The following is a 23,426-nucleotide window of genomic DNA, read 5'->3' as shown; positions in this document are numbered from 1 at the left end:
TATTACCAGAAATTCCAGCTTCTTATGCCTTTGGACAGTTGGATAATTCTGGCCAGTAGTGATCAGATTCTTGGATGAAAGTTCTAGTGTGCATTAAAGCACTGCGAGGGTGGGAAAAGGAGCTAAGTGTTAGCAGCAAGCCAAGAAAAAATATACTTCAGTGCTTTCTATGAACTTCAGAATGTGCCACTGAAGACCACTTGCTGGGGACATAAGTGGGAGGGTGCTGTTGTGCTCGTGTCCTGTTTGTGGGCTTCTTGCAGGGAGCTGGTTGGCTGCTGTGAGAAAGGAATGCTGGACTAGATGAGTTTTGGCTATGGAGTGGTATATAAACGTATATTATTATTATTATTATTATTATTATTATTATTGTTAACCTGATTCAGCAAGACTCCTCTTATGTTCTTAACTCATAGATAGAGTAGTGTACTGCACCATAAGGTTAATATTAAGCCATTAATATTTGGTAATAGTATCAATAGCTCTCTTTTCTAAACACAATTATTCTCCAAAATTGTTTCTGAACCAACATAGCCTTTCTTTTTCTGTGGCTTCCTGCTACCAGTTACTCCTGTCCCATCAATCCGTGTTATTTTCTTTTACTACTGGCCTGTTTAAATAAGATTGTAAGATCTCATAGCAGGCAGGAACTGTGTCATTTCTGTGTATGCTGTGCTGAATAAAATGTTAAATAGTACTGATAGTTCCAGCAGTACATCAAAGAGAACAAAGTGGAGATTCCCAGTGAAAACAGGTTGTACTCATGCAAACCATTCGCACAATCTCTGCTATGCAATAACAAGGAAAATGTTTTTTCCACACCCCACCCAATGTAAGATTTGGGAATTTTTTCTCGCCTTTTCCTGATGTACAAAGTGAGATCATCTGGACAGCAATGGTATATTGTATGGGGTCAGTAGATCAGCTGGTTGTGCTTTTGCTATATACTAGAACATGAATAAACAATATTATTAGTTTTGAAAGTAGTTACATGGCATATTGGAGTCAGATGTTAGCTGGAAACATACCAATTGACTTATTCATGGACTGCACCACAGTTGCTAAATTTTAGACACTGTTAAACTCTTAGGGCACAATCCTATGCATGTTTAGACAAGGAAAAGTCCTATATTTTTAAATAAATAAATAAATAACTCCCAACATTCCTCAGCCTTAGTCATTACTAAGTTTAGCTAAATTTGGGGCTCAGTATTTATATAGCATCTTTCCCAAATATGTAAGCGCATACATTAACTGGTTCAGACAACTTGATAACCAATGGTGGTTTAAATAGTCAACATTTGGTAATTTAGCCCACTATAGGTTATCGTGTTGTATGGAGGGAGCTTTTTAACCAAACCAATGCAAATGACCAATGCTGCGCAGAACTGGCTATTTGAGCCACCATTGGCTATTGTATTGTGGGAAGGGCACTGTTGGTTATTTCCTTGACCACCACTGATTATTTCGTCAGCCGCCGAGTTGCAAGGCAAGATCGGTCAAAGTGGTGGCTGCTGCTCTAGTCCAGCTGGCAGGATAGAATTTTGGCAGCAATGGCTGATGGGATAGCAGGAGGACTGAGGGGGAGAAGGCATGGGATGAGTGAGTCAACTCAGTGTGGACAAATAGTCAACTCAACGCTGATCCTAATCCACACCATGGTTAATTATTATCATGTTGTGTGGGGACCCCCCCAGATAAACAACTGTCGAGTTCATTATTAACCCACTGTTGACTATCGTGTTGTCTGAACGCAGCCATTATCTCATTTATTTCCAACAATCTTGTAAGCTAGACCAGTATTGTTATTGTCCAGTTTGCAATATTGAGGCATACGGAGGCTGTCACTAATAATGTTGCAGTATTTATCTCATGCGTTTTAATCTTGCTGATACAAGATTGCTATATTATTCATTTTGGTATAGTATTTTTAATTGTTTGTTTCATGTTTTATTTCCATATATGCTATGACCTTTGGTCAAAACAAATACATTTGATGGTTAAATACTACAGGTGACGAGGCCCCAGATGTTAGTAAGCTCACTCAAGGTTGGCCAATAAATTCACAGGCCACACTTCAGCAGAGATCTGAAGCTGGGATCCCCTGGTACAAATCACAGCTCTTTCTCTTAAACCCTATGTACTCATGGTAACATTTGGAGTTTACACGTTGGGGCTGACCTGTGGAGGCCATTTTAAGGAATTGTGAGTAGTTTGTGTGAAGCAGTTCACTGCTTGGATTGGATACTTTTCACCCTGATGCAACAAATACCCAAGAAGAAAAGTCTCCACTGGTCTCTATAGCAAATTACTTGTTCGCCTTATAACAGCTGCCATCTTGTGGATCTTGTTTGGTCTCTCACAAGCAGTCCGACACCATCTATCTCTCCTCTCTCATGTCACACTATTGCCCCGCTCGTGCTCTTCGCTCCTCTGATGCCATGTTTCTCGCCTGCCCAAGGGCCTCTACTTCCCTTGCTCGGCTTCGTCCATTTTCTTCTGCTGCCCCTTACGCCTGGAACGCTCTTCCAGAACATTTGAGAACTACAAGTTCAACCGCAGCTTTTAAAGCTCAGCTAAAAACTTTTCTTTTTCCTAAAGCTTTTAAAACTTGATGTTGTGCGGACTTTATACTGCTAGTTTTACCCTACCCTGTGCCTGCTTACCCTACCCTGTGCCTGTTGGCATTCTCTTCCCCTCCTTATTGTTTTACTATGATTTTATTAGATTGTAAGCCTATGCGGCAGGGCCTTGCTATTTACTGTTTTACTCTGTACAGCACCATGTACACTGATGGTGCTATATAAATAAATAAATAATAATAATAATAATAATAATAATAATCTTGTCTTTGTAACAAGAACACCTTTTATTTAGCCTTCCTGTACTTTTGCTTTACAACAGTGGCCCAACTCGCATGTCACAGGCATTTCCTGAATTATTTAAACCAGGAATTGGTGGGGTGCACAGGAGGAAACAAATGCACCATTCGCCACTTCAGTATTCAGTAAGCAGGGCCACCCCGAGACATATTGCTGACTGGACAAGATGTCATCCTCTCCCCAGTCCACATACAGATGCTGACTGGACTGGCAGCTGAATCTTACTTCTGCTCTAACAATGGGGCTTTCTTCCTAGAAAATGTGCTCAGGACTGCCTTAACTGGAGGAAATTACTTTCTAAGGTGAAATCCTATGCATGTTTAGACTACTACTACTACTACTACTACTACTAAAACAGCTCCCATCTGGAGTGATGCTGGGACTTGTAGGGTTTTTTGGGGGCCAAATATTCAGAGAATTGTGCCCTAAGGATGCAATCCCAGGCATGTTTAGATAGAAAAAAGTCCTTACACTCCCAGCATGCTGGCTAGGGCATGCTGGGAACGGTAAGACTTTTTTTTTTTTGTCTAAACAGGCAAAGGATTGTGCCTTTAAGGTACCACACGGCTCTTTGTTGATTTGTTGCACTGCTTCCCCTCTAATAATTGTTACAAAATTTATTATCAGTGTAAGACTTTTATTAAGTCAGCAAAAGGTCACCAAAAATGTGCAAACTGTCGAGATCTCCAGATCGCTTCATTTGGCAAGTTGTGAGAAAAAGCAGCAGACTTCTTCACAGATATCGAAGTAAAAGCAGAGGGAGGCCATCTATGGCTGAGTTCCGAAGACACGCTAATCAACTGGGGTGTGTGTGTGTGTAATAGGAACAGACTGGGAAACAACCGTTGATTAGCGTATCGTCCGAACTCTGCCTATGTCTCCTACGGGCTGCAATCCTATCCACGCTTACCTGGGAGCAAGCCCCGTGCAACACAGTGAGACTTCCTTCCGAGCAAGCCTGCCTTAGGATGGGCCAAGGAGGGAGGGAAGGAAGTCGACGGGCCGGAGCCTTTTCGGGGGTCCAAATGCTGTCGCAGCAGCGAGGCTGGCTGGGTCTTCTTCCCAAGCCGGCCCAGGCTCTCCCGCTTGCTAGCGCGCGGCTGCGAGCAGCGATCGCCGCCCAGCACCGCTCGCGCCGCGGGCCTGCTGCGCCGGATTGGAGAGCAGCCGCCTCCCTCCAGCCGGGCCCAGCCAGTCCCGGCCCTTCCCTTGGCGTGCGAGTGCGCAGCTCCTCCCGCCCTTCTGTCGGAGGTGGCGGGGGCGGCGGCAGCAGCAGCTGCAGCAGCAGCAGCGCTCGCAGTGGGAGGAGGCTCCGCACGGTGCCAGCAGGGGCTCGAGCTGCGCGCAGCTCTTGCGGGGACCCAGAAGCATCCTTCCTCCGTCGTCCCTGCCTGCCTTCCTTCCTTCCCCCTCCGGCCAGCCGCGAGGAAAAGCGGGGTGGGTGGGGGGTCCGGGCTCAGCCGCTGCAGCTCGGCCTCCTCGATGTGGAGAGGAAGGCGGCGGCGGCGGCGGCGCAGGGGGGTTGCCTCTGCCTCTCCGCGACTCGCTGTCTGCGAGCTCCGCGCGGCTCTAATCTGCCCTCGCCAGCCAGCCCCGGCTGCCTGATCTCGGCTCCTGCGTCCTTTATCTGCTGCTCCTCCCGCCCCTTCTCCACCCCTCTCCACCTTCCTCCAACATCACCGCCCCCCCACCCCACCCCGGCTTAACCCCCTCCCCTCCCCTCCTCTCCCACCCCCGAGCTCAGGCTGCAAGGAAAAGTGGCTTCATGAACCCCAAGGATGTCCGGAAAGCACTACAAGGGCCCTGAAGTCAGTTGTTGCATCAAGTATTTCATCTTCGGCTTCAATGTCATCTTCTGGGTAAGGGGAAGAATTGTGATGGTTTTATTTATTGAGCCTAGGGATGGTCAGGGCATTTCTCTGTATGTGTGTGTGTTGAGTGTGCACGCGCGCGTGTGAATTCAGCCCTGCAGAAAATAAACACAGGGCACTTCAGCGTGCACGGGGCTGGCTGGCTACGATGAATAATGACCCCCCCCCCCCCTATTTTCTCTCTCGGGTGGCTTCGTGTGTTTTTGTGTGTTTTTACAGTGGGCTGCTCTCTGTAGTGGAGGTCTCAACAATTCTATCTTCGTTTTCATATCCGCCCTGGCCACCTTTTATTTTTATTTTTTTCAACTAATGGGTTGGTTTTCTCCACCATTCTCCGAATAGATGTTGTAAGCTGTGAAGCCCCTATTGTTGTGATGAAAAGCTGATAAGACTTCCATCGCTTGGAGAAAACGCAAAGCTCTCTCTCTCTCTCTCTCTCCTTGGAAGAGGAGCCATGCAGTTTGAGAGCAGGATTACACAATGACTGTAGGCATGAAGTGGGTTGGATGTGGTAGGCTGCTGTTAATGCAGCAGAAACAACAAGAGAAGAGGATTCTATACTTAGCCACTGCAAAACATTTTTTTTTAAATAAATAAATAAATTAAAAAGCATTCTAGGATATCTTGGGATTAGGATAAGCATTTGCTGATCTCGTTTTGACTCACCCCTCCCTGACCTTTTAAATTGTTTTGCTGTTGGTGCTATGGCAGTTGGAACTGTACCTTGGATTATTACATCACTATGCTGTTTGCATTGCTTTTTCCCTATGTGAGATGGCTTTGAATGTGTATTGTCTTTTATTTTTACCATACACAAATACTGAGAACTTCTATTTCTGATTTATAGTGTGTGTGTGTGTGTGTGTGTGTGTGTACACACATGCTAAGATCTTACGTTTTTGATGTATTGTTCACTATCATGTGCCTTTGGGAATAGGGTAGCCTATTCCTATGAATATTTCAGAAATAGGGGTCTTGATGGGTGTATATGTGTGTGTGTACTGGAAACAATTGAATAAGTAGTCTGGTGTTCATCACACCATAGTTGAGTCAATAGGAGAGCTCTCCTGAACTAACCCTACTTCTGAGCAGCTCATTACATAAAGATAATTGATTCTCTGTTAATGGTGAGTGGTGTGTACATGCACGGTGGATCTGTGCTGCTGAGAGGCTATGAACGCAGGCTATCTAGTCTCCAACCCTGTTTTGGGGAAAATGCGTTTAAAGCCATTGTGATCTGTTGTTCCATATGGAAAGGAAGGAAGTGTCACCCATCCTCCTCCTCCTCTTGTTGCTAGGATAGGGGCTTTGATTATTTCTGGCACTCTGGTCAGAAGTTAATGGAGAGGCAGCCAAAAGCCTAGAACAGGAGCAAGGTGTTAATGTTGCTGTGAAACTTGCCAATCGAAGAGAATGCTTTGTGCATAGGACAAATTGGGCTGTAGTCCATCACAGCTTTCGCCATGATAAATGTGTAACTCTTAGATGTCACAAGAGTCTGGCTTGTATCTGGTTGCTAATGTGCTCATCCTAGAAAGTAGAGGCAAAGGCCGGTGTAATTAAATGATTTCAGTGTGAGTCCTTGCTGGAAAACTGAAAATCAGGTGTGTGTGTGAGAGAGAGAGAGCGAGAGAGAGAGAGACCTCAGGTGTAGCACAAACAGCTCTTGTGAAAATCATAGTGGGTTTATCAAAGTGCCCGGTTTTAATTTTTGTGAACCGCCCAGAGAGCTCTGGCCATTGGGCGGTATAGAAATGTAATAAATAAATAAATATCTAAAATCTCCTACCTACATCACCTTTGAAGAACAGCATTGGCTTTACATTACATTAAATAAATTAATGCTGTATTTCGGACAGCAGGGATAAGAGGGAAATATCCAAATACGTTATAGATTGAAAACTGGCTTTATTTTTTAGAAAACAGTCTGATATATTTTGAGATTCACAGTTCCCCCTCTGCACCAAGAGTTCTTTGTCCTTCCCCCTTTTCCAGAGGGGAATAAAATAAATAAAATCTAGTTTTCTACCACTACTTTAGGATATGTGCCCCCCTCCACAATTCTGCTAAGAATCGTCCAATGTTTCGCTCCCTCCCTATTCCTAATGCCATTTTTGCATTCTGTTCGAACCATTACAAATCTGGTGTAGTGTTTTGCAGCAGCTGTCCATAGTTTTAGAAAGTGTGTGTGTGGGGAGGGGGGGGCAATGCAGTGAAATAAATACAGATGTTCTCCAGCTGGCAAAGAGGAAGCATTGTAGAATGCAGATGTGGTTTTCTTGGGTGGAACATCCTACAGGTTCAATACCGTATCCTTATGAGACTTAATGCAGAATGTGATTTGACGTGACAACAACAAAAGTTTTAGGCTGCCATTTCAGTGTTGACCTCTTGGCAGAACTTTGGTAGTTCTTTGGCTATAATTGTGTGTGTGTGTGTGTGTGTTTGCGTTTTCATCCCAAGGGAAGCTGTGCATTTAGTAGCGCTCAAGTCAGTTCTGGGAAAATACTGTGATGCTTGAATTTCCAATCCAATTATTCCTAGAAGTATAGTTGTTAGATTCTAAGCACCCCTCCTTACTGAGAGGTTAGAGATGTGTTAATGGCTGTTGGAATGATTTGCTGTGATAAACTAAATGCAGCTGGAATTAATGGAGTGCTGTTGGTATTATATCCAGACTTAAGGTAGGCATTTTGAAATACTGAGTTCAACTTTGGGTATCACTTGCCTGCCTTCTCTTCATTTTAGCTTTAGATCTGTAGTGCGCTTTCAGACTGAATGTATTGTGGATGGAGCATCTCTCACTCATTGGCAGGAGAGACTTCCTACTGTCCATATTCTTAATACTTAGCCGTTATGGTCAATGAGCATGGGCTGAAAATGGCATCCAGCAGTAACTGCCTACTCTACTGTGATGTTACTTAGAATGGAGGTTCACTTTCCCATTGGTTTAGCTGCTGTGATGTCACAGAAGCAGAACAGCTTAAAGTTAGATAGCTGAGTGCATTGTAGACTTTTAGAATTGAAGTTCTAGCATTAATGAACAGCTTCTGTTAAACTGAGTAAGTATTGCCTGTTCAGTATGGGCTTTCTTAGATGCATTTGGTTTCTATAAATTGGCTGACTGTGTGTGTGTGTGTGTGTGTGTGTGTGTGTGTGAGAGAGAGAGAGAGAGAGAGAGAGACAGAGACAGAGACAGAGACAGAGACTAGGTGGAAAAATGTGCTTAAAATGTGAAGTAACTTCTGAGATTTTAGGCTTATATCTGCTTCTTGTTCAACGAATATTCAGCATGTACAATTGAATGGAATGGTTTGACATGTAGCTTGAGGGCTTGTTCATGCATTAGGGCATTTCTTTTGGTCAGCACTATCATATGAGTTGGTAATTCATGGATTTGATTCTGCAACTTCTATGATGTTACATGTACATCATCATGAACATTAGCATGGTTGAGACTGTGAGCTACCTGTTGCATTGTTTTTGAAAATACCAATCCTAGAAGGCTTTTGTATCTGTAAAAGCAGAGCCACATTTGATCTATAGCCGTGTATCTGGTTTCCACTAGTTCATCTCTGCCTGGCAAGCCACCGTACCATCCGAGTTTTATCACACAAGCCAGGGACCTGATCTGTCTGATCCAATGATTCACTGTCTTCTTCCAAGGTATTCTAGGATGAAGGTTCATAAGTACATTAAGTCAAACTCCGTGTTTTAATTTTTGCTGGGCATGTACTGGGATTATTTTTGTGAGAGTAACCATATGGGTTGTTTAAATTGTCTTCTGATTTACGGGGAGACTGGCAGAAAGTGAGCTAAATCTGGTCACGTAAGTTCTCTAAGGGCTCATCTACACCAAGCAGGGTATTCCACTATGAAAGCGATATGAAAGTGGTATATAAAAGGCAGGAGCCACACTACTGCTTTATAGCGGTATTGAAGTGCACTGACAACTGTTGGGGCCCATTGAGACATACCATATACCGCTTTCATACTACTATATGCTGCTTTGTGTGGCTCCTGCCTTTTATATACTGCTTTCATAGTGGAATATCCTGCTTGGTGTAGATGAGCCTTTAGTGTTGCTCTCTGTTGGATGATAGCAAACTTGACTGCAGATCATCAATAGCATCTTGTGGGAAAGTAGAATCTTTCCACAATGCAGCTTCTGTTTGGAAATGGGAAACTGAGGCCTGGGGGAAATAAAAATTGCTGCACTTCTAAATTAGCCTAGAACTCATCTTTTTTTAGAAGGACCCTCATTTATTCCAGAATTGTCTGCAGCTGAGAGAGAGAGAGAGAGAGAGAGTGCACTGTGTGTATGTGTGTGGTAAGATTCCAGAAAAGTGCTAGAAAAGTTACTCGTCCTTATTGCTTTCAAGATATGCTTCAGCAGGGTGTTTACAGACTTGCTTGTGAACAAGAGTGGGGGTTCTTATACTACAGAATTACATGTCTGTGAAGTGAATCTATATGGCTTCTTACAGTCCCCTTTGACTCCCCCCCCTTTACTAGAGCCTGGCATGTATACCTGATCAAATGTTGGTTTAGTGCTTTAAATATTTAAAAATACTGTCTTTGAAACCTGTTTGGAGAACGGGGAAAGTTGGGTGGATTTGCAATTGATACAAAAGCTAGCTGATCAGGGCTATGCACAGATCTGCTCCTAAAATGGGGAAAGTAGCTTTGTGAACTGCCAGTGCTGTACAACTCTGGCTTCTGCTAAAACAAACAAAAAATGAATAAAATAGAAGTACATATTCTCTCTGAGCTTGATCCAGGTGAGAAAGCTGCAAGTTGTCTACATGGCTCACTGCTGAAACCATGCACAAATGTATGCCACCAAAGATGTTTACATGTTAGTAGTGGGGCTTCAGACTTCATGCTTCTCTTGCTGGCAAAACTCAAATTAATCATGTAACACAGCAGGTAGCTGGCCACAGGGGGTGGGAGAATTGAACTATGCATTTCCTGTTGATCAGTTAGTGATAGACTTGGCTCCCTTGAAATATCTGTAAGTAAAATAGATGTGGAACAGTTATTTAATTCAATTAGAGAAGCTAAAGCAGAAATTCTATATGATAATACACTTGTCAGTTTCCATCTATAGAAGACTCTGTGTGTGTGTGAGTGAGTGAGTGAGAGAGAGAGAGAGAGAGTGTATGATTGGGAAATCTTGAAAACAGTTAAAGTAACCAATGAATTAGGAATAAGAGTAGGACAGCTCAAAGAACCACTTTTATGACAAGTAGCATTTAAAATATATATAACGTGTGTATAATGGCAATATAGACTGTTTTCTCCCTGTAATAGCTTAGGGAAGTATGACAATCATAGCTTTTTATGTTCTGACTTGGTATCTGTTTATTATTATTGTGGGTATTTGCTAACATGGTGGCGGTAAAACTTCAAAACAATGCAATAGCAAAAACTTCCACATTATGCAAAACATTACGTGAGTAGCAGAATGCATGTTTTGTGCAAATCACAGTGTTGCACTTTTCTTGGTGTAAAACGTGAATTGGGAGCAGGGAAGAATTTTATTCTTTAGTGTGGATGGCACACAGTCCTATACCATCATTCTAAGCGTAGTGAAAGGCCCAACCTGTCACCTTGTGACTGTTCTGGAGTGTAATTGGTCGTGGCAGCTGTGTCATTCTGTAGCCTGATGCACATGTTAACTTTTTAGCCCTTCGGTGCTGTATCAAGTGGCAACTGATGTATTTATCTCTAGGTAGTAAACTGCAAGCTGGACTCAAACAGTGACTGGAGGCAATTCATTAGTAGTCAATGGGAATCTATGCTAACGGCAGCTTACTTGGCAGCTTCCCCAGTTTGAGACTTATGTACCCTGGATTAAGAGCTAGGGAAGGGCAATGGCTGGAATCTGGAGATTTCGATGTGCACGTGTCATCTGAACAGGCCCTCAGGTTTTAACCAGGAATTATCATTACATGAGCCCCCTTGCTAACCATGGTTACCGTTAACCAGAGCTCCATTTTTAAAACCCCAGTTTGAAGAGGGCTTGCAGTTCCGAATTAAGAAAAACATGGTCAGCCTTAACTATGGTTAGCGTTGGTGCCTATACAACCTTAAACTGTGGTTAAAACTGATGAAAGGGAGGGGCAGGAATTCACCTGGGAGAAGAAAGGAGTGGACATTCCCAAGGTTGGCTCCCAGTTTATAAACCATGGTTTGTATGTGACCAGTAATAAATATCTGCACCAGATCAGAGGACAAGCAAAAGGTTCTGTTTGCAAAAATAGTACCATGAATTGTGAAACATTGGTAAGGAATGTTAACGAGAAATCATTCAGGCACAAAATAAGAGATTTAAGCCACTCAAGGAATGGCTAGTGGGTTTGATGTAACAGACTGACTCCAAATGATTGTCTGCAAGATGGCCGTTACTCTTTTGCAGTATAAGACAGCATCGAAGGAAAACTATGTAGCTTGCTGTCGGTGAAAGGATGCATAATCAAATTATTTAAAAGCCAATTATTTGCCACTTTAGGCCTGATCCTTCAAATAGATTGCCACTGTCCATTCTTACACCTGCCTCTCTCTAATCCAGTTGTTTTTAAATGGGATTTCCCTGAAAGTTTGCATAAACATGTATGAGAAGGATGTTAAGAACAGGTTCTCGTTGATGTATATCTAACTAAATTGAGTTGGCACTGAGGTTATAAAGTCTTTGAACCCAGAAAGAGCAGCTGGTGCATAAATAAATTAGCCAGCCTAAGCTACCCTCTTTTTAAAAATAATAATAATAATACTCCATTAGCTAGTTCTGTTTTTTGGCTTGGTTTAAACATCTTTTTTTCCCCTTGTAGTGTAGCATTTATTTTCCCAAGTGAAATATATACGAATGCATGCTTTTCAGACTTTTGGACCAGAACATGGATTTGCTTTAGACCCTAATGTGCTTCATACCGTTCTTGAAAATAATTCAGATGGTTCTTCGATCTGCACTGCTTCCCCAGGCTTTATTTCTCTCTTCTGCTCTGCCCCATGTCTGCATTGGTTAAATGTAATCCTTTTAAAACAGGGGTAGGGAACATTATTGGATTGCAATTCCCACCAACCCCAGCCAGCAGTGGTCAGGGATGATAGAAGTTGCAGTCCAATATCATCTGTAGGACCACGCATTCCCCATCCTTCTTCGAAGGCAAATGGAAAACTGAGTGAAACAAAATTATGTCATTTCTTATAGGCGGAGTATGTTTCATAATGGCCCCATTCAGAAGACACCTTAAACTATGGCTTTAACCATGGTGGTTAAGCCAGAAAGCCAGGCTGTGTTCAGAAAATACCTTAAACCACGGCTTTAAACACGGTGAATAAAGCAAAAAGCCTTATTCACCATGGTTAAAGCCATGGTTAAGGTGTCTTCTGAATGGGTCCATTGCCACGCCTGGCTTGTAAGCATCCTGGGCTTCTCGGTTAGCGCATTCGAGTGAACAAGCAGGCAGCTTTCTGCTCATCAGCTACCAAAGGCCAGCTTCAAGTTCTGTTTTCTACTTTCACTTGATGACTTTCTCCAGCACTTGCTCTGTGTGAATATATCGGTATCGCCGTCACCGTAGCACTTGGTGATCTTGCAAGCCAGAACCTATAAAAAGACATCTGTGGTAGTGACTGCTTTGATGAGCCAGAATTGATCATGTAGAGCATCTTCAAAGGGAGCCTTTCAGGGTACTGATGCAGGGATAGCTGGACCAGTCGCTGGGTCTTGCACACACATGGGCCATTTTGCCTTCTCTACTTGGCGTTAAGCTCTATGAACTCTTCTCACCAGGGGCTGCAAATTACCGCTTTTCAGGCCATATGCTACCCAGGCCAGAAAATAAATTTGGGTTGTGTTCACACTTAGTACGCATAGTATTTTGCAGCCCTAGAAATATGTTGGATTACAATTTCCATTACCCAAGCCAGCAATGACTGTGCTGCCTGGGGATGATAGAAGGTGTAGCCCGACACATGTGGAGATGGCCAGTTTGAGGAAGGCTGGCTTAGCGTACACATACACACATGTAACATTATGAACAAATCGAATCAAAATGGTTGGGTCATTTTAAAATCGGGCTTACAGAAGAAGCTCAACAGCTTTCTTCCTGGCTGAAGATGATTAGCTCTTAAGTAAGCGTGGAATAAGATGTGAAAAGGCTTCGAAAATGCTGTGGCCATTATTTGCAATCTGCTTAAATAGCTGAAGAGTGAATGCGGAGGAGCAGGAAGCATTGCTGAAAAGCGTCATCTGCTAAGAGGCCCATGGAAGATGGGTTTATTTTTCTGTCCTTTGGAATACATGAAATGGATGTCACTTTATTTACTCAGAGTAAATTACTTTATTTACTCTGTACAGCACCATGTACATTGATGGCGCTATATAAATAAATAAATAATAATAATACTCTCTTGCTAAAGGTGGTGAAGATAGCTCATCTTGGTGAGCTGATGCCCTGTCTCCATATAATGCTTCTGATGATGGGTGAAATCTAAGAGAATAAAATATAGGCGAGGTGATGTTTATATATATATATATATCCTGTGGATTCTGTTCAGGGTGGGAAGGCTTCCCAGTTCAGCTAGGAATTTGCAGGTAGCCTTGGTAAATCTCCTTTCAGCCTCCATTTGCTATCTGTAAAATGGGGGCGATAGTGACTTGCTTCACAGGGGGTAGGCAGTAAGAATGAAACAAAACCAGGATTGTGAAAGGGTTTGTATGTTAAGTAGCCTATACATGATACCAATGGAATGCAGCAGTAGATAATGGCTTACTTGTTTTGATTTGGCTATCGCTGGAAGAGGAGAATGTTCGCATTCTAACCGCCAGCCCTTTCCAGCATTTTAGTACCTCTGCGTCCTGTCTGTATCAGGCACTCTTATAAGCTCTGGCCCATAGCATAATGCCTTCTCTGACACTGTCTCTAAATCATCATTAGGGGGACTAGACCTAAAGCAACCAAGAGGTTTGTTGTTTACTTGTTAATAGCTCCCTAAACGATATGCCACTGGTCCTCGCACATCTGTTTGTTTTTAAAAATTATTACCGCATTTTTTAGGGACTATGTCCTCGCAAGCGCCTTCCAGCAATAGATTAAGACAATTAAAATAAAATTGGAAACTCCAAATGAACAGTAAACACTAGATAAAAACCAACAGCCTTAAACCAGCATGAGAGAGACCAAAGCATACGAACCAAAGAAGAGCCCTGCTGGATCAGACCAAGCAACTATCTAAGTCGAGCATTCTGTTCACACTGTGACCCACCAGCTGCCCATGGGAAACCCACAAGCAGGACATGAATGCAACAGCACCTTCCCACCCATGCTCCCCAGCGACTGGCGTGCATTGGCATACAGCCTCTGATACAGGAGCTGGCACATAAGCATCAGGACTAGTAGCCATTGATAGCCTTCTCCTCCAGGAATTTATCCAACACCCTTTAAAGCCATCCAGATTGCTGACCATCACTACATGTTGTGGTAGCAAATTCCATAGTTCAACTACGCTCTGTGTAAGAGGCTTACTCCAGACTACGTCTTGGGGGTTGAGTTGACACAGGAGGAGGGGCATGTCATCAGGCTTTGCAGTAGCCTTCTGGTTCCAGTGACTGCATAGGAGCTGTAAGGCAAAGGTGTTGAACCTTAGGCCCGCGGGCCAAATCTCGCCCTGTGTGGTTTTCCAAATGGCCGTGCCTTTCTCCCCTGACTGTTGATTGGTGGTTTCCCAGCTTTTGCATGTCCCCACCCCCATGCTAATTCTAAAGGGTTCAAATGCGTCTCCGTTGATTTCGTTACTGGCAGTAAGAGCTTTAAGCTGGAATATGCTGGCATTTATTGAATTTTGGACTTGCCCCTTTTGCCTTTGGCCCTGCCTACCACTGAAATGTGGTCCCCAAGAACTTCTCTGACATTGAATTCAGTCCTCGGGCTGAAAGAGGTTTGATGCTTGAAAGGTGGTCTCACAGAGGAGGGCCAGGATCTCTTCTCTATCCTCCCAGAGTGCAGGACATGGAATAATGGGCTCAAGTTACAGGAAGCTAGATTCCAGCTGGACATCAGGAAAAACTTCCTGACTGTTAGAGCAGTCCGACAATGGAACCAATTCCCTAGGATGGTCATGGGCTCTCCCACGCTGGAGGCATCCAAGGTGCAGCTGGAAAGCCATCTGTCAGGGATGCTCTGGGTGGGTTTTTGCCTTGAGCAGGGGGTTGGACTTGATCGCCTTATAGGCCCCTTCCAGCTCAAGTATTCTATGATTCTATGACATCCTTGCTGTACACTAATGCCTACAATCCACTGCTCTTTGTTGCAGCTGAGCTGCAACGTGATTGTGGCAAATGTAGGCAGGGGTGGACAGACCTCAGGCTTATGGGATGTACTTTTTTTGTAAGATCCTGGCAAGATCTACCAACAACCAGAGCCAGGTGAAAAACAATGGCTCAGGCAGCCTGACATACACTAAGAATTAAGGAACAGGGTCACCTGTCTGAGCAGGTGCTCAATCCAGAAATTTGTGATCAGTACCAGAAGGAAGCTTGCAGGTTCATTCACACAAAAATCCACTCCTGGTTTCCACCAACCCTTCCTTTTCAGCAATCTAATTTAGAGTGCAACCCTATGCCCCATGGACAGAGTCTGGGGTGGGTGGGCATATGATAGTTTGGATTTCTGGATCCGAGGTCGGAGACAGCGTTCGGACCTTGGATTCAGGAATTCAAGCTCCTCTCCCTCTTGCAGCTGACGCAGAGTGAACTGCACTGGCTGCCTCTCCAAGGTTGGAAAGGCAACCTCAGAGGAAGGGAAAGGGGGCGTGCTAATGGACAGGGAAGGGAGGGGAGGGGACCGCTCATGCCGTATCCCCAGGCTTCCCCAGCCTCCTTTGCGCCCTCTCCCCAATGCCTCAGCTAGATGGGCGAAAACGCCTGTCTAGTGAAAATACGAGGGAAGAGTGTGGGGGTGGGGGAGAAGAATGCTGCCTCTGTACCTTCTGCTTTGGATGAGTTCAGAGGCTTACAGCCATCTCTATATGACTGCACCCTTAGTTGGTATTGTTAAACCATCGGGAGTCTGAAATTCTTGCTGATCTACTAGAGAGCACCCAGACATCTACCAGCCAGTCCCAGTCTACATTCTGCTCACCCTTGATGTAGGCCTCCACTTGCTCCGATCATGTACAGTTTGTGTGATAGGGCAAGTTTTGGGGTCTGTGCGCTGTAGGATGCCTGGCTTGCAGAGGGAGGGTTGGAAAATATTTTTCTGTGCTGTGGTCTCTGGCATAGCCCTGTCTGTGCCCTGTCTGTGCCAGGGAAGGCTTTGTGCATGCAGTGCTCCCAGGGTGTAGATGTAGTCCGTGGAAGCATTGCATATTCCTGGCTCAGTGGGCAGGGTCTGAATACATTTAGTTTGCAATCCACAACTCGCTTGGACTGCTGTATTGTGCTGTCTAAGGCTACAGTCTATAACAGATATTGGTAAATTGAATATAATGGGAGCATTTATATCAATACCATCTGATTAGATGTGGCATAAAGGCTTGGAGTAAGCAGTGAGGTTTCTATTTCTGGGTCTGTGCTTATTTAATTTAAAAAAGAAATCCAGTTGAGTGCACTATCTAGTAGATACTGTCAATGCAGAAAGTGCTCTACAGCATTTAGCAAGAATATGCATGCTTGAGGTCTCTTAGCCCTGAGCAGGCACAGATGTTGCAGAATCATAGAGAGATATCTGAAGTCAAGCCAGCCCTTAAACAGAGTCCTTATATACCCATTTCATAAAGGATCACAGAAACTAACGCTGTAATCCTGCGTACACTTACACAGTGAGCATAGTGGGCTTAATTCTGAGTAACCTTGTGTAGGATTACACTGCATGTAGCATTAACTCTGTTTATTTAGAATGGTTGATTCTTCTTGGAAGCTTCTGAGATATTGGTGGGATGACACTGTCACCTGAAACGTAACTGGATGCAAATAGACATTCTTAAAACAGACGTTCCTTCTTCTCTTCTCCTCCTCTGTTGCCCAGATCCACCAGTTACAAAAAAGCTACTTAGTTCAGCAAAATTACTGAAATGCATGATATTTGAAAGCATATCTACATGGTGATGGATACATTAAGTTTGAAACATTGCCTTGCATACAACCAAACCATTTATCCTGTATTTATTCTTACTTGTGATGGTAGGAGAGCATAGATAAGAGCTCTGAGCTAACGAGGTAGTAATCGTATTAAACCTTGACCTAGTTCTACATTAAGCCATAGTTCATGTAGTCTTAGTAGCTCTCTCTTGTCCAAAAAGGTCTCTCTTGATCAAGCACAACATTTAGGGTACGTTTCGGAGATTTTATCCATGGTGTGACAATTTGGGCATTTATTATTTATTTATTTTGTAGATTTATATCCTGTCTTTTTCCCCCCTCCATAAGGGTCCCAAGGCAACACATAATCCTCCTCGTCCTCTCCATTTTATCCTCACAACAACAACCCTGTGAGGTAGGTTGGGTTGAGAGTCTGTGACTGGCCCAAAGTCACCCAATGAGCCTCATGGCTGAGTGGGCACTAGAACCCAGATTTCCTGACTCCCAATCCAACACTCTAACCACTACACCGCACTGGATCTCACACTACATATTTACTTACTGAGATACACTGTCAGACATCCATGTGTCACAGTAATAGAGAGAGTGCTGGCATTGGGTGACCTGGGCTGAAATCCCATGTTGGTCATGGACTCACTAGGTGGCCTTAGTTAATTAGCCTCAGTTTCCACATCTGTGGTATGAGATTGAGTCATCTGCCACCTAGGGCTATGAGGCTGCAGGTACTGTGCAAGTGCAATAAAAGGGTCCAAGGATCCCTTTTCTGACTCTACCAGAAGCACTTGTTGATGCCAGGAGCAAACTTTCTTGGGGTTGCTTCCAAGGCCTCCTTAGAATAGACCCATTGAAATAAATGAGACTTAAGTTAAACTAACATTGGATCTGACCTTTGGTTGTCAGCTGCACACGTTTCTCCTTGGTATGGAACTTTATTGAGTGCAAAGCTTACAAAATCTTACTTTTGTGACTTTAATCACGGCAATGTGTTACTACGTTGGAAGGTGAAGCAATCACTTTAATCTCTGCAATGAATAAACTGAGATTTCCAAATACAGACATAGGGAGCTGCCTTATACTGAATCAGATCATTGGCCTATCTAACCCAGTATTGTTGACACTGACTGGCAGCGGCTCTCCAGGGTTTCAGGCAGGATTCCTTTCCTCACTCCGCCCAGAGATACCAGGGATTGAACCCGTGACCTTCTGCATGCAAAGCATGTGCTCTACCACTGAGCTACAGCCCCTCCCTGACATCCTTGGCAAGCAATCAAGTTCTTTAAAGTGTGCAGCTTTGGGTGGATCTCAGTAACCAAATGGCCACTTTGAACTGGATTTGTGTGACAGCAGTTTGATATGCTTCTTTCAGCTGCCTCCTTAAACCCCACCTTTACTGCGAAGACTTTGGCACAACCTCCTAGTTCCTAATCCCTATTGCAGCCTTCCCCAACCTGATGCCCTCCAGATGCCCTCCTGACTTGAGCAGGGGGTTGGACTCGATGGCCTCCAACTCTTCTATGTTTTGGACGACAACTGCCAGCATTCTTGACGATTGTCCATGCTGGCTGGGCTGATGGGAATTGAAGTCCCAAACTTCTGGAGGGCACCAGGTTAGGGATGACTGTACTACTGTAACCTAGGGTGACCATATGAAAAGGAGGACAGGGCTCCTGTAACAGTTGTATAGAAAAAGGAATTTCAGAAGGTGTCATTTGTATGCCTGCAGCACCTGGTGAAATTCCCTCTTCATCACAACAGTTAAAGCTGCAGGAGCCCTGCCCTCTTGACCAGATACCAAAGAAGGCAGGGCTTATGCAACTTTAACTGCTGTGATGAAGAAGGAATTTCACCAGGTGCTGCATGCATACAGACGACACCTTCTGAAATCCATTGTTCTGTACAACTGTTAAAGATACAGGAGCCCTGATCTCCTTTTCATATGGTCACCCTAGAGTCAAAAGTCACTCACTGGTCTTTGAATGCTGACACTGCACATATGCAAACCACATGTTAGCATGTGCATCCAGTATTTACATCTTCGGCAATCTGAAGATTGACATGCAAGCGATGTGATGCGCATGGTACATTACTCCAAATAAAACAATTGACAGCTAATAACACATCCAGTTTATAATTTTTTTATAGATTTAAAAAAAATTAAATTCTAAAAAAATTCTAACAATTTTTTTAAAATTATAGCTTTAATTTTTTTAGACATATACGTATATAAACAATTTTAAAATGTGAAACATTTTGATATAAAACACCAACATCAGTCACAAACAAGAGTATGCTACAGGACCACGTATAAGCTGAGCCAGAACAAATCACGAAGAGGCCAAACCTCAGTGAGGGAATTAGTGGTCAATTGTTTTGTTTGGAGTACTGTACCATGTGCATTGCATCGCCTGCATATCAGTCTTCAGATTGCTCAGGCACATCTTGCTGTCAGATAGTGATTGGCCAAAGATCATTCCATGAACTTCATGGCTGGATGACGATTCCAGGTCTTCCCAACCTTATGTCAGATCCTAACCACTACACCATGCTGGCTCTGGGACAGGTTAATGTGAAGAGGTGTTGGGGAGAAACCATGCATGTTGAGCAGATGCATCCAAGAAAATTCTTTTATCTAAGCCCACTTGTTGGTCTACTTTTCATGGATTTGGGCAAGGCCCTCATTCATGCACAATGTTTCTTGTTGTCTTGTTTGTTTGTTTTAATGATATGTAAAGAAGGGCTACGAGGAAGTACATTAGCACTGATGACAACATTTTTTCTGGCATTTGTCTTTGGAATGGATTCAGCTTTCAGTTTAGGCTTCTGAGGGTGGGGGGGAATTCTACTAGATTGGCTATTCAGACAGAGAACCAGTGCCCTTGGGCTATCTTGTGTATGATCATCTGGCATCTGCGCTACAGCTTTCTCAAGGGAGCACTTGCCTCTAAGGAGTTTCTGCTACAAGAGGGAGAAAAATCCTGTCTTTGGCTCCTAAGGGTTGATGTATTGATGATAATGCACATTGCACATTGCGGTCTTTGCTTTGGGGGTGGGGTAGGCCAAGAAAGAGAAACCTAGTGCCTATGGTATAAAAAAAGCTGTATATGCATTCAAACGGCATGTTGACTGTCTTTTAGAGCCATATTTCTAGATAAAATTGTTGCCTCTTTGCTAGACGGCCAGACTGATATGTTCGCAAGGGCTACATTTGGACAACGCAATAGTCAGTGGTGGGTTAATAGTCAGCTCCACGGTTGATTATCAAGGGAATGCTCCCCACATGACATTATGTGATTATAATCAACTGTGGTGTGGATTAAGGCCAGCGTCGAGTTGGCTATTAGTCAACAGTGTGTTTGAGTGACACATCCCCTGCCCTCTCTCCCTCCCCCAGTCCTTCCATTGGTATCCCATCAGCCACTGCGAGTTCTGCCAGCTGGACTAGAGCGGCAGCTGCACTTTGGTCGCTCTTGCCAGGGGACTCTGTAGTCGCTGGAAATAACTGTGTGCGACGAAATAGCCAACGGTGCCCGACACATGACACAATAATCAACGGTTGTTCAAATAATCAACTTTTCATAGTGTTGGTTAATTGCGTTGGTTATTTTGGCCGCATAAGTAAGTGTGGTGTGAAAAAGTACAGACAGTTGACACAATAACCAATCGCTGACTAGCCAACCCACCATTGACTATTTAACCCACTGTTGGTAATTGTGTCGTCCGAACCCAGTCAAAGTCTTCAGCAGTTGAGCAGGAACCCTGCCTCAATTCAATCCTACCACCTTATTTCAATTGGCTCTTGTTAGGCTTGCAAATACTGCATAGTAGGCTGCTTAATGCTGCATAAGCAGAGGAAACCATAATTGGGAAACGGAGAGTGATTTAGGGCACAATTCTAAGCATGTTTAGACAGAAAAAAGTCCTGCAAGTCTCTCTTCCCGCCCCATTCCCCAGTGCCAGTTATTCACAATGGGAGGAAAGCTCTCATAGAAGATGGGAGGACCGTAGTGGGGGCGAAGGGTTAAAGCCCCCTCCCCGCAGCACAGTCCTGATTTGGCTCCCCCGCCCCACCAGCTGCAGCTGCTTCTAAAAAAAATCAGGAACAACAGGGCAAACTTTGTTGCAAATGTCACGTCTAGTTTGGTCTTAGCTTGCACAGTATTCTAGTTCTTTCTTTGCTTTCAAGTGAGACCGAATGTTTAAATTGCCCTTCTTGTCACCCCCTGAAGTTCATAGGATTAATGCACAATTTGTAGCTTTTACAAAACCTTGTTTCATAATTCCCTGAAGCAAAGGCTACAAAATATAGGTAGATGTTGGCGAGCGGATGGGTGGGCGCAACGCAAGTTATAGGCTCTTTTAGGAAATCATCAAATCAGCGAAGCACAAAACCTGTGATCAGGATCTAAACAAAACAAATGCTACTTGAAAAGTTCAAAGAACTCTGTGTTTTTGTCCCATTGTCTGAGACATGACTGAAGTACGTTCTTTGAATGGGCGCCTATTATTTTCAGAATCAAATATTGGCAGGCTTGTTTTTCTAAATTCCACCTTGCTATGTACACCAAGTTAAAAAACAACAACCCAAAGAACATCAGAGCTGCAAAATAATAATAATAAAAAACAAGCCTAGTGATATGATTTTTCCTAGGGTGGTAAAATGAATACAGGTGTTTAAAATGCCACTTCCCATACCCGTATCCTCATTGCAACTTGTGTTGCAAGCAACAACTGCCCCCCAACTAATTCAATAGAGCAATCCTGTGGTGTGTGTGTGTGTGTGTGTTTGTATGTACGTAATCTGTGGCAGAGCATGCCACGTTCAAAGTTGTGGGAGGGAAATTACTATACCTGTCCCAGCGCTGATATTGTGTTGGGTCCTGTACAGAAGGATAAGGGGGCTTGGGATCCTTAGCTACCCTGACACACACACACACACACACACACACACACACACACACACACACACCATGCCTCATTTTGGGTCCCCCCAAAATCCGTGTCTGTGAAACTTTCTGCAGGTCTGTTGGGTGTTTGTGTGTGTTTCGGTGTCATAAGAGATTCCGCTGGTGAGCCCATCTCTCAGTGGAGCAGTATTTGCACCACTTCCTATGTCACTCACCCCTCTAAATGCTGGCTGCAGAATTGTACCCTGAATTACTTACACTTTTTGCTCTTAACACAATAGGTAGTTCTGCACTGTTCTGCTTCTCCTGGAGTGGTTGGGATCAATTTTGTCCATAGTATGTAGACAGCAGTGCCTGGATACAGAAGGGCCATATGTCTAGCAGATGAAATTGCCTTGCAAGCAAGGGTATGCCACCAATTAGGGAAGAGAACCATGACTGCCAGGTGGCTAAGCAGACGTGGCCTTCAATATTACTTATCATTTTCAACATGATCTTTCTTCTTGAAGTACCTTCAATCTTACATATAAAAAGTATATGTTACAATAGAAAGGTCTGTGGTTTGAGCAGAACTAGTCAAGTAGTAGCCTCAAAATGGACAGATGGTTGCTTAAGGTCTAAAAACCAGTATTATGTAGATCTGAGGTGACTAATTAGCTGAACCTGGCCTGCAAAGCAACTTTATCTGAAAGCATTGCCACTCCTATGGGTGTGGCAAAGCTAGCAGAATGAAATTGGTGTAAACCAAAGCGCTCTTCTTTTTTATTGAGATGGGCAAGGCAGATAATAAATGTCTTGGGGTGTTCAACATAGTAAAATATTTCTACCAGGAAAGCATTTAGGTGTGTGTGAATTGGGATGCAACACATGGGTAAGAATCTTTGTTTCTGAAACGTTGATCTGGCTTCTCTGTGCTAAGAAAAAACCGTGTCAAGTATTCCCTCCTAGGTGATGGTGTATCACATATCAAGAATTTTATTCAGGAAGTATAACATGTTACTCCTCATGGGATTTTAGGTATAAATTTATGAAGATGACTTGTTTCCTGAATCGCTCATCTGTACCATACCCAGCGCAAGAGATGCATTCAAAACAATGGACCAATTGTATTGGCCAGATCATATGCAGGATAGCACCAAGGGCACTGTTGAATAGCAAATCCAGCAGAGTATTTTCTTCCCTGTGTCATTGGTACCAAATGTACTTCTTCCTAGGCCTTGTTTACATATCGTTAGGATTACAAATAAAAGACAGTGGGACTGTTCGAAGAACACCTTAAGCCATAGTTAGGCTGCTAAGCCTTTTGCAGTAAATGGTTAGTGAGCATGTTTAAACTGTGGTTATGTAGCCACCATGGTTAGGAACACAACATGCTAAGGCCATAATTGCTCAAAATAATTAACCACCGTGGCTTAGTGTTTCTTCTGAACAGAGTCAATATGCAGTTAATGTGAATTTCTCCCAGGTCAACTTAGCTGGTGTTTTGTTCTGGTCCCATCCATATACTTTGAGTCTTGTAATTCTGTGGCAGGCCAGGCATCAGAAGGTTCTCTCTACCTGTTCTACCTCTCCCCATAGTCATAGTCATCTTGGGGGCTTCCCTATAAGATATTTAAATATCAGTTTTGGGAAATAGTTGTAAAATATCAGAAGGAAAGGATTT

At 43.6% G+C, this 23,426-nt stretch overlaps 1 protein-coding gene across 1 annotated transcript in view; it reads left to right on the top strand.

Moving 5' to 3' along the window:
- Positions 1-4,615: 4,615 nt before the first annotated feature.
- TSPAN5 (tetraspanin 5) overlaps positions 4,616-23,426 on the top strand; it is an 87,711-nt gene continuing 68,900 nt past the window's right edge. The window contains exon 1 of the mRNA XM_063136215.1: positions 4,616-4,741. Coding sequence (XP_062992285.1) covers positions 4,661-4,741 — 81 coding nt within the window. The 5' untranslated portion in view covers positions 4,616-4,660. The remainder of the gene's footprint in view (positions 4,742-23,426) is intronic.

This window comes from Elgaria multicarinata, chromosome 10, assembly GCF_023053635.1.
Source record: "Elgaria multicarinata webbii isolate HBS135686 ecotype San Diego chromosome 10, rElgMul1.1.pri, whole genome shotgun sequence".
NCBI lineage: Eukaryota > Metazoa > Chordata > Lepidosauria > Squamata > Anguidae > Elgaria > Elgaria multicarinata.
Note: the sequence above shows the minus strand (reverse complement) of the source record. Positions and strands in the feature narration are given on the sequence as shown.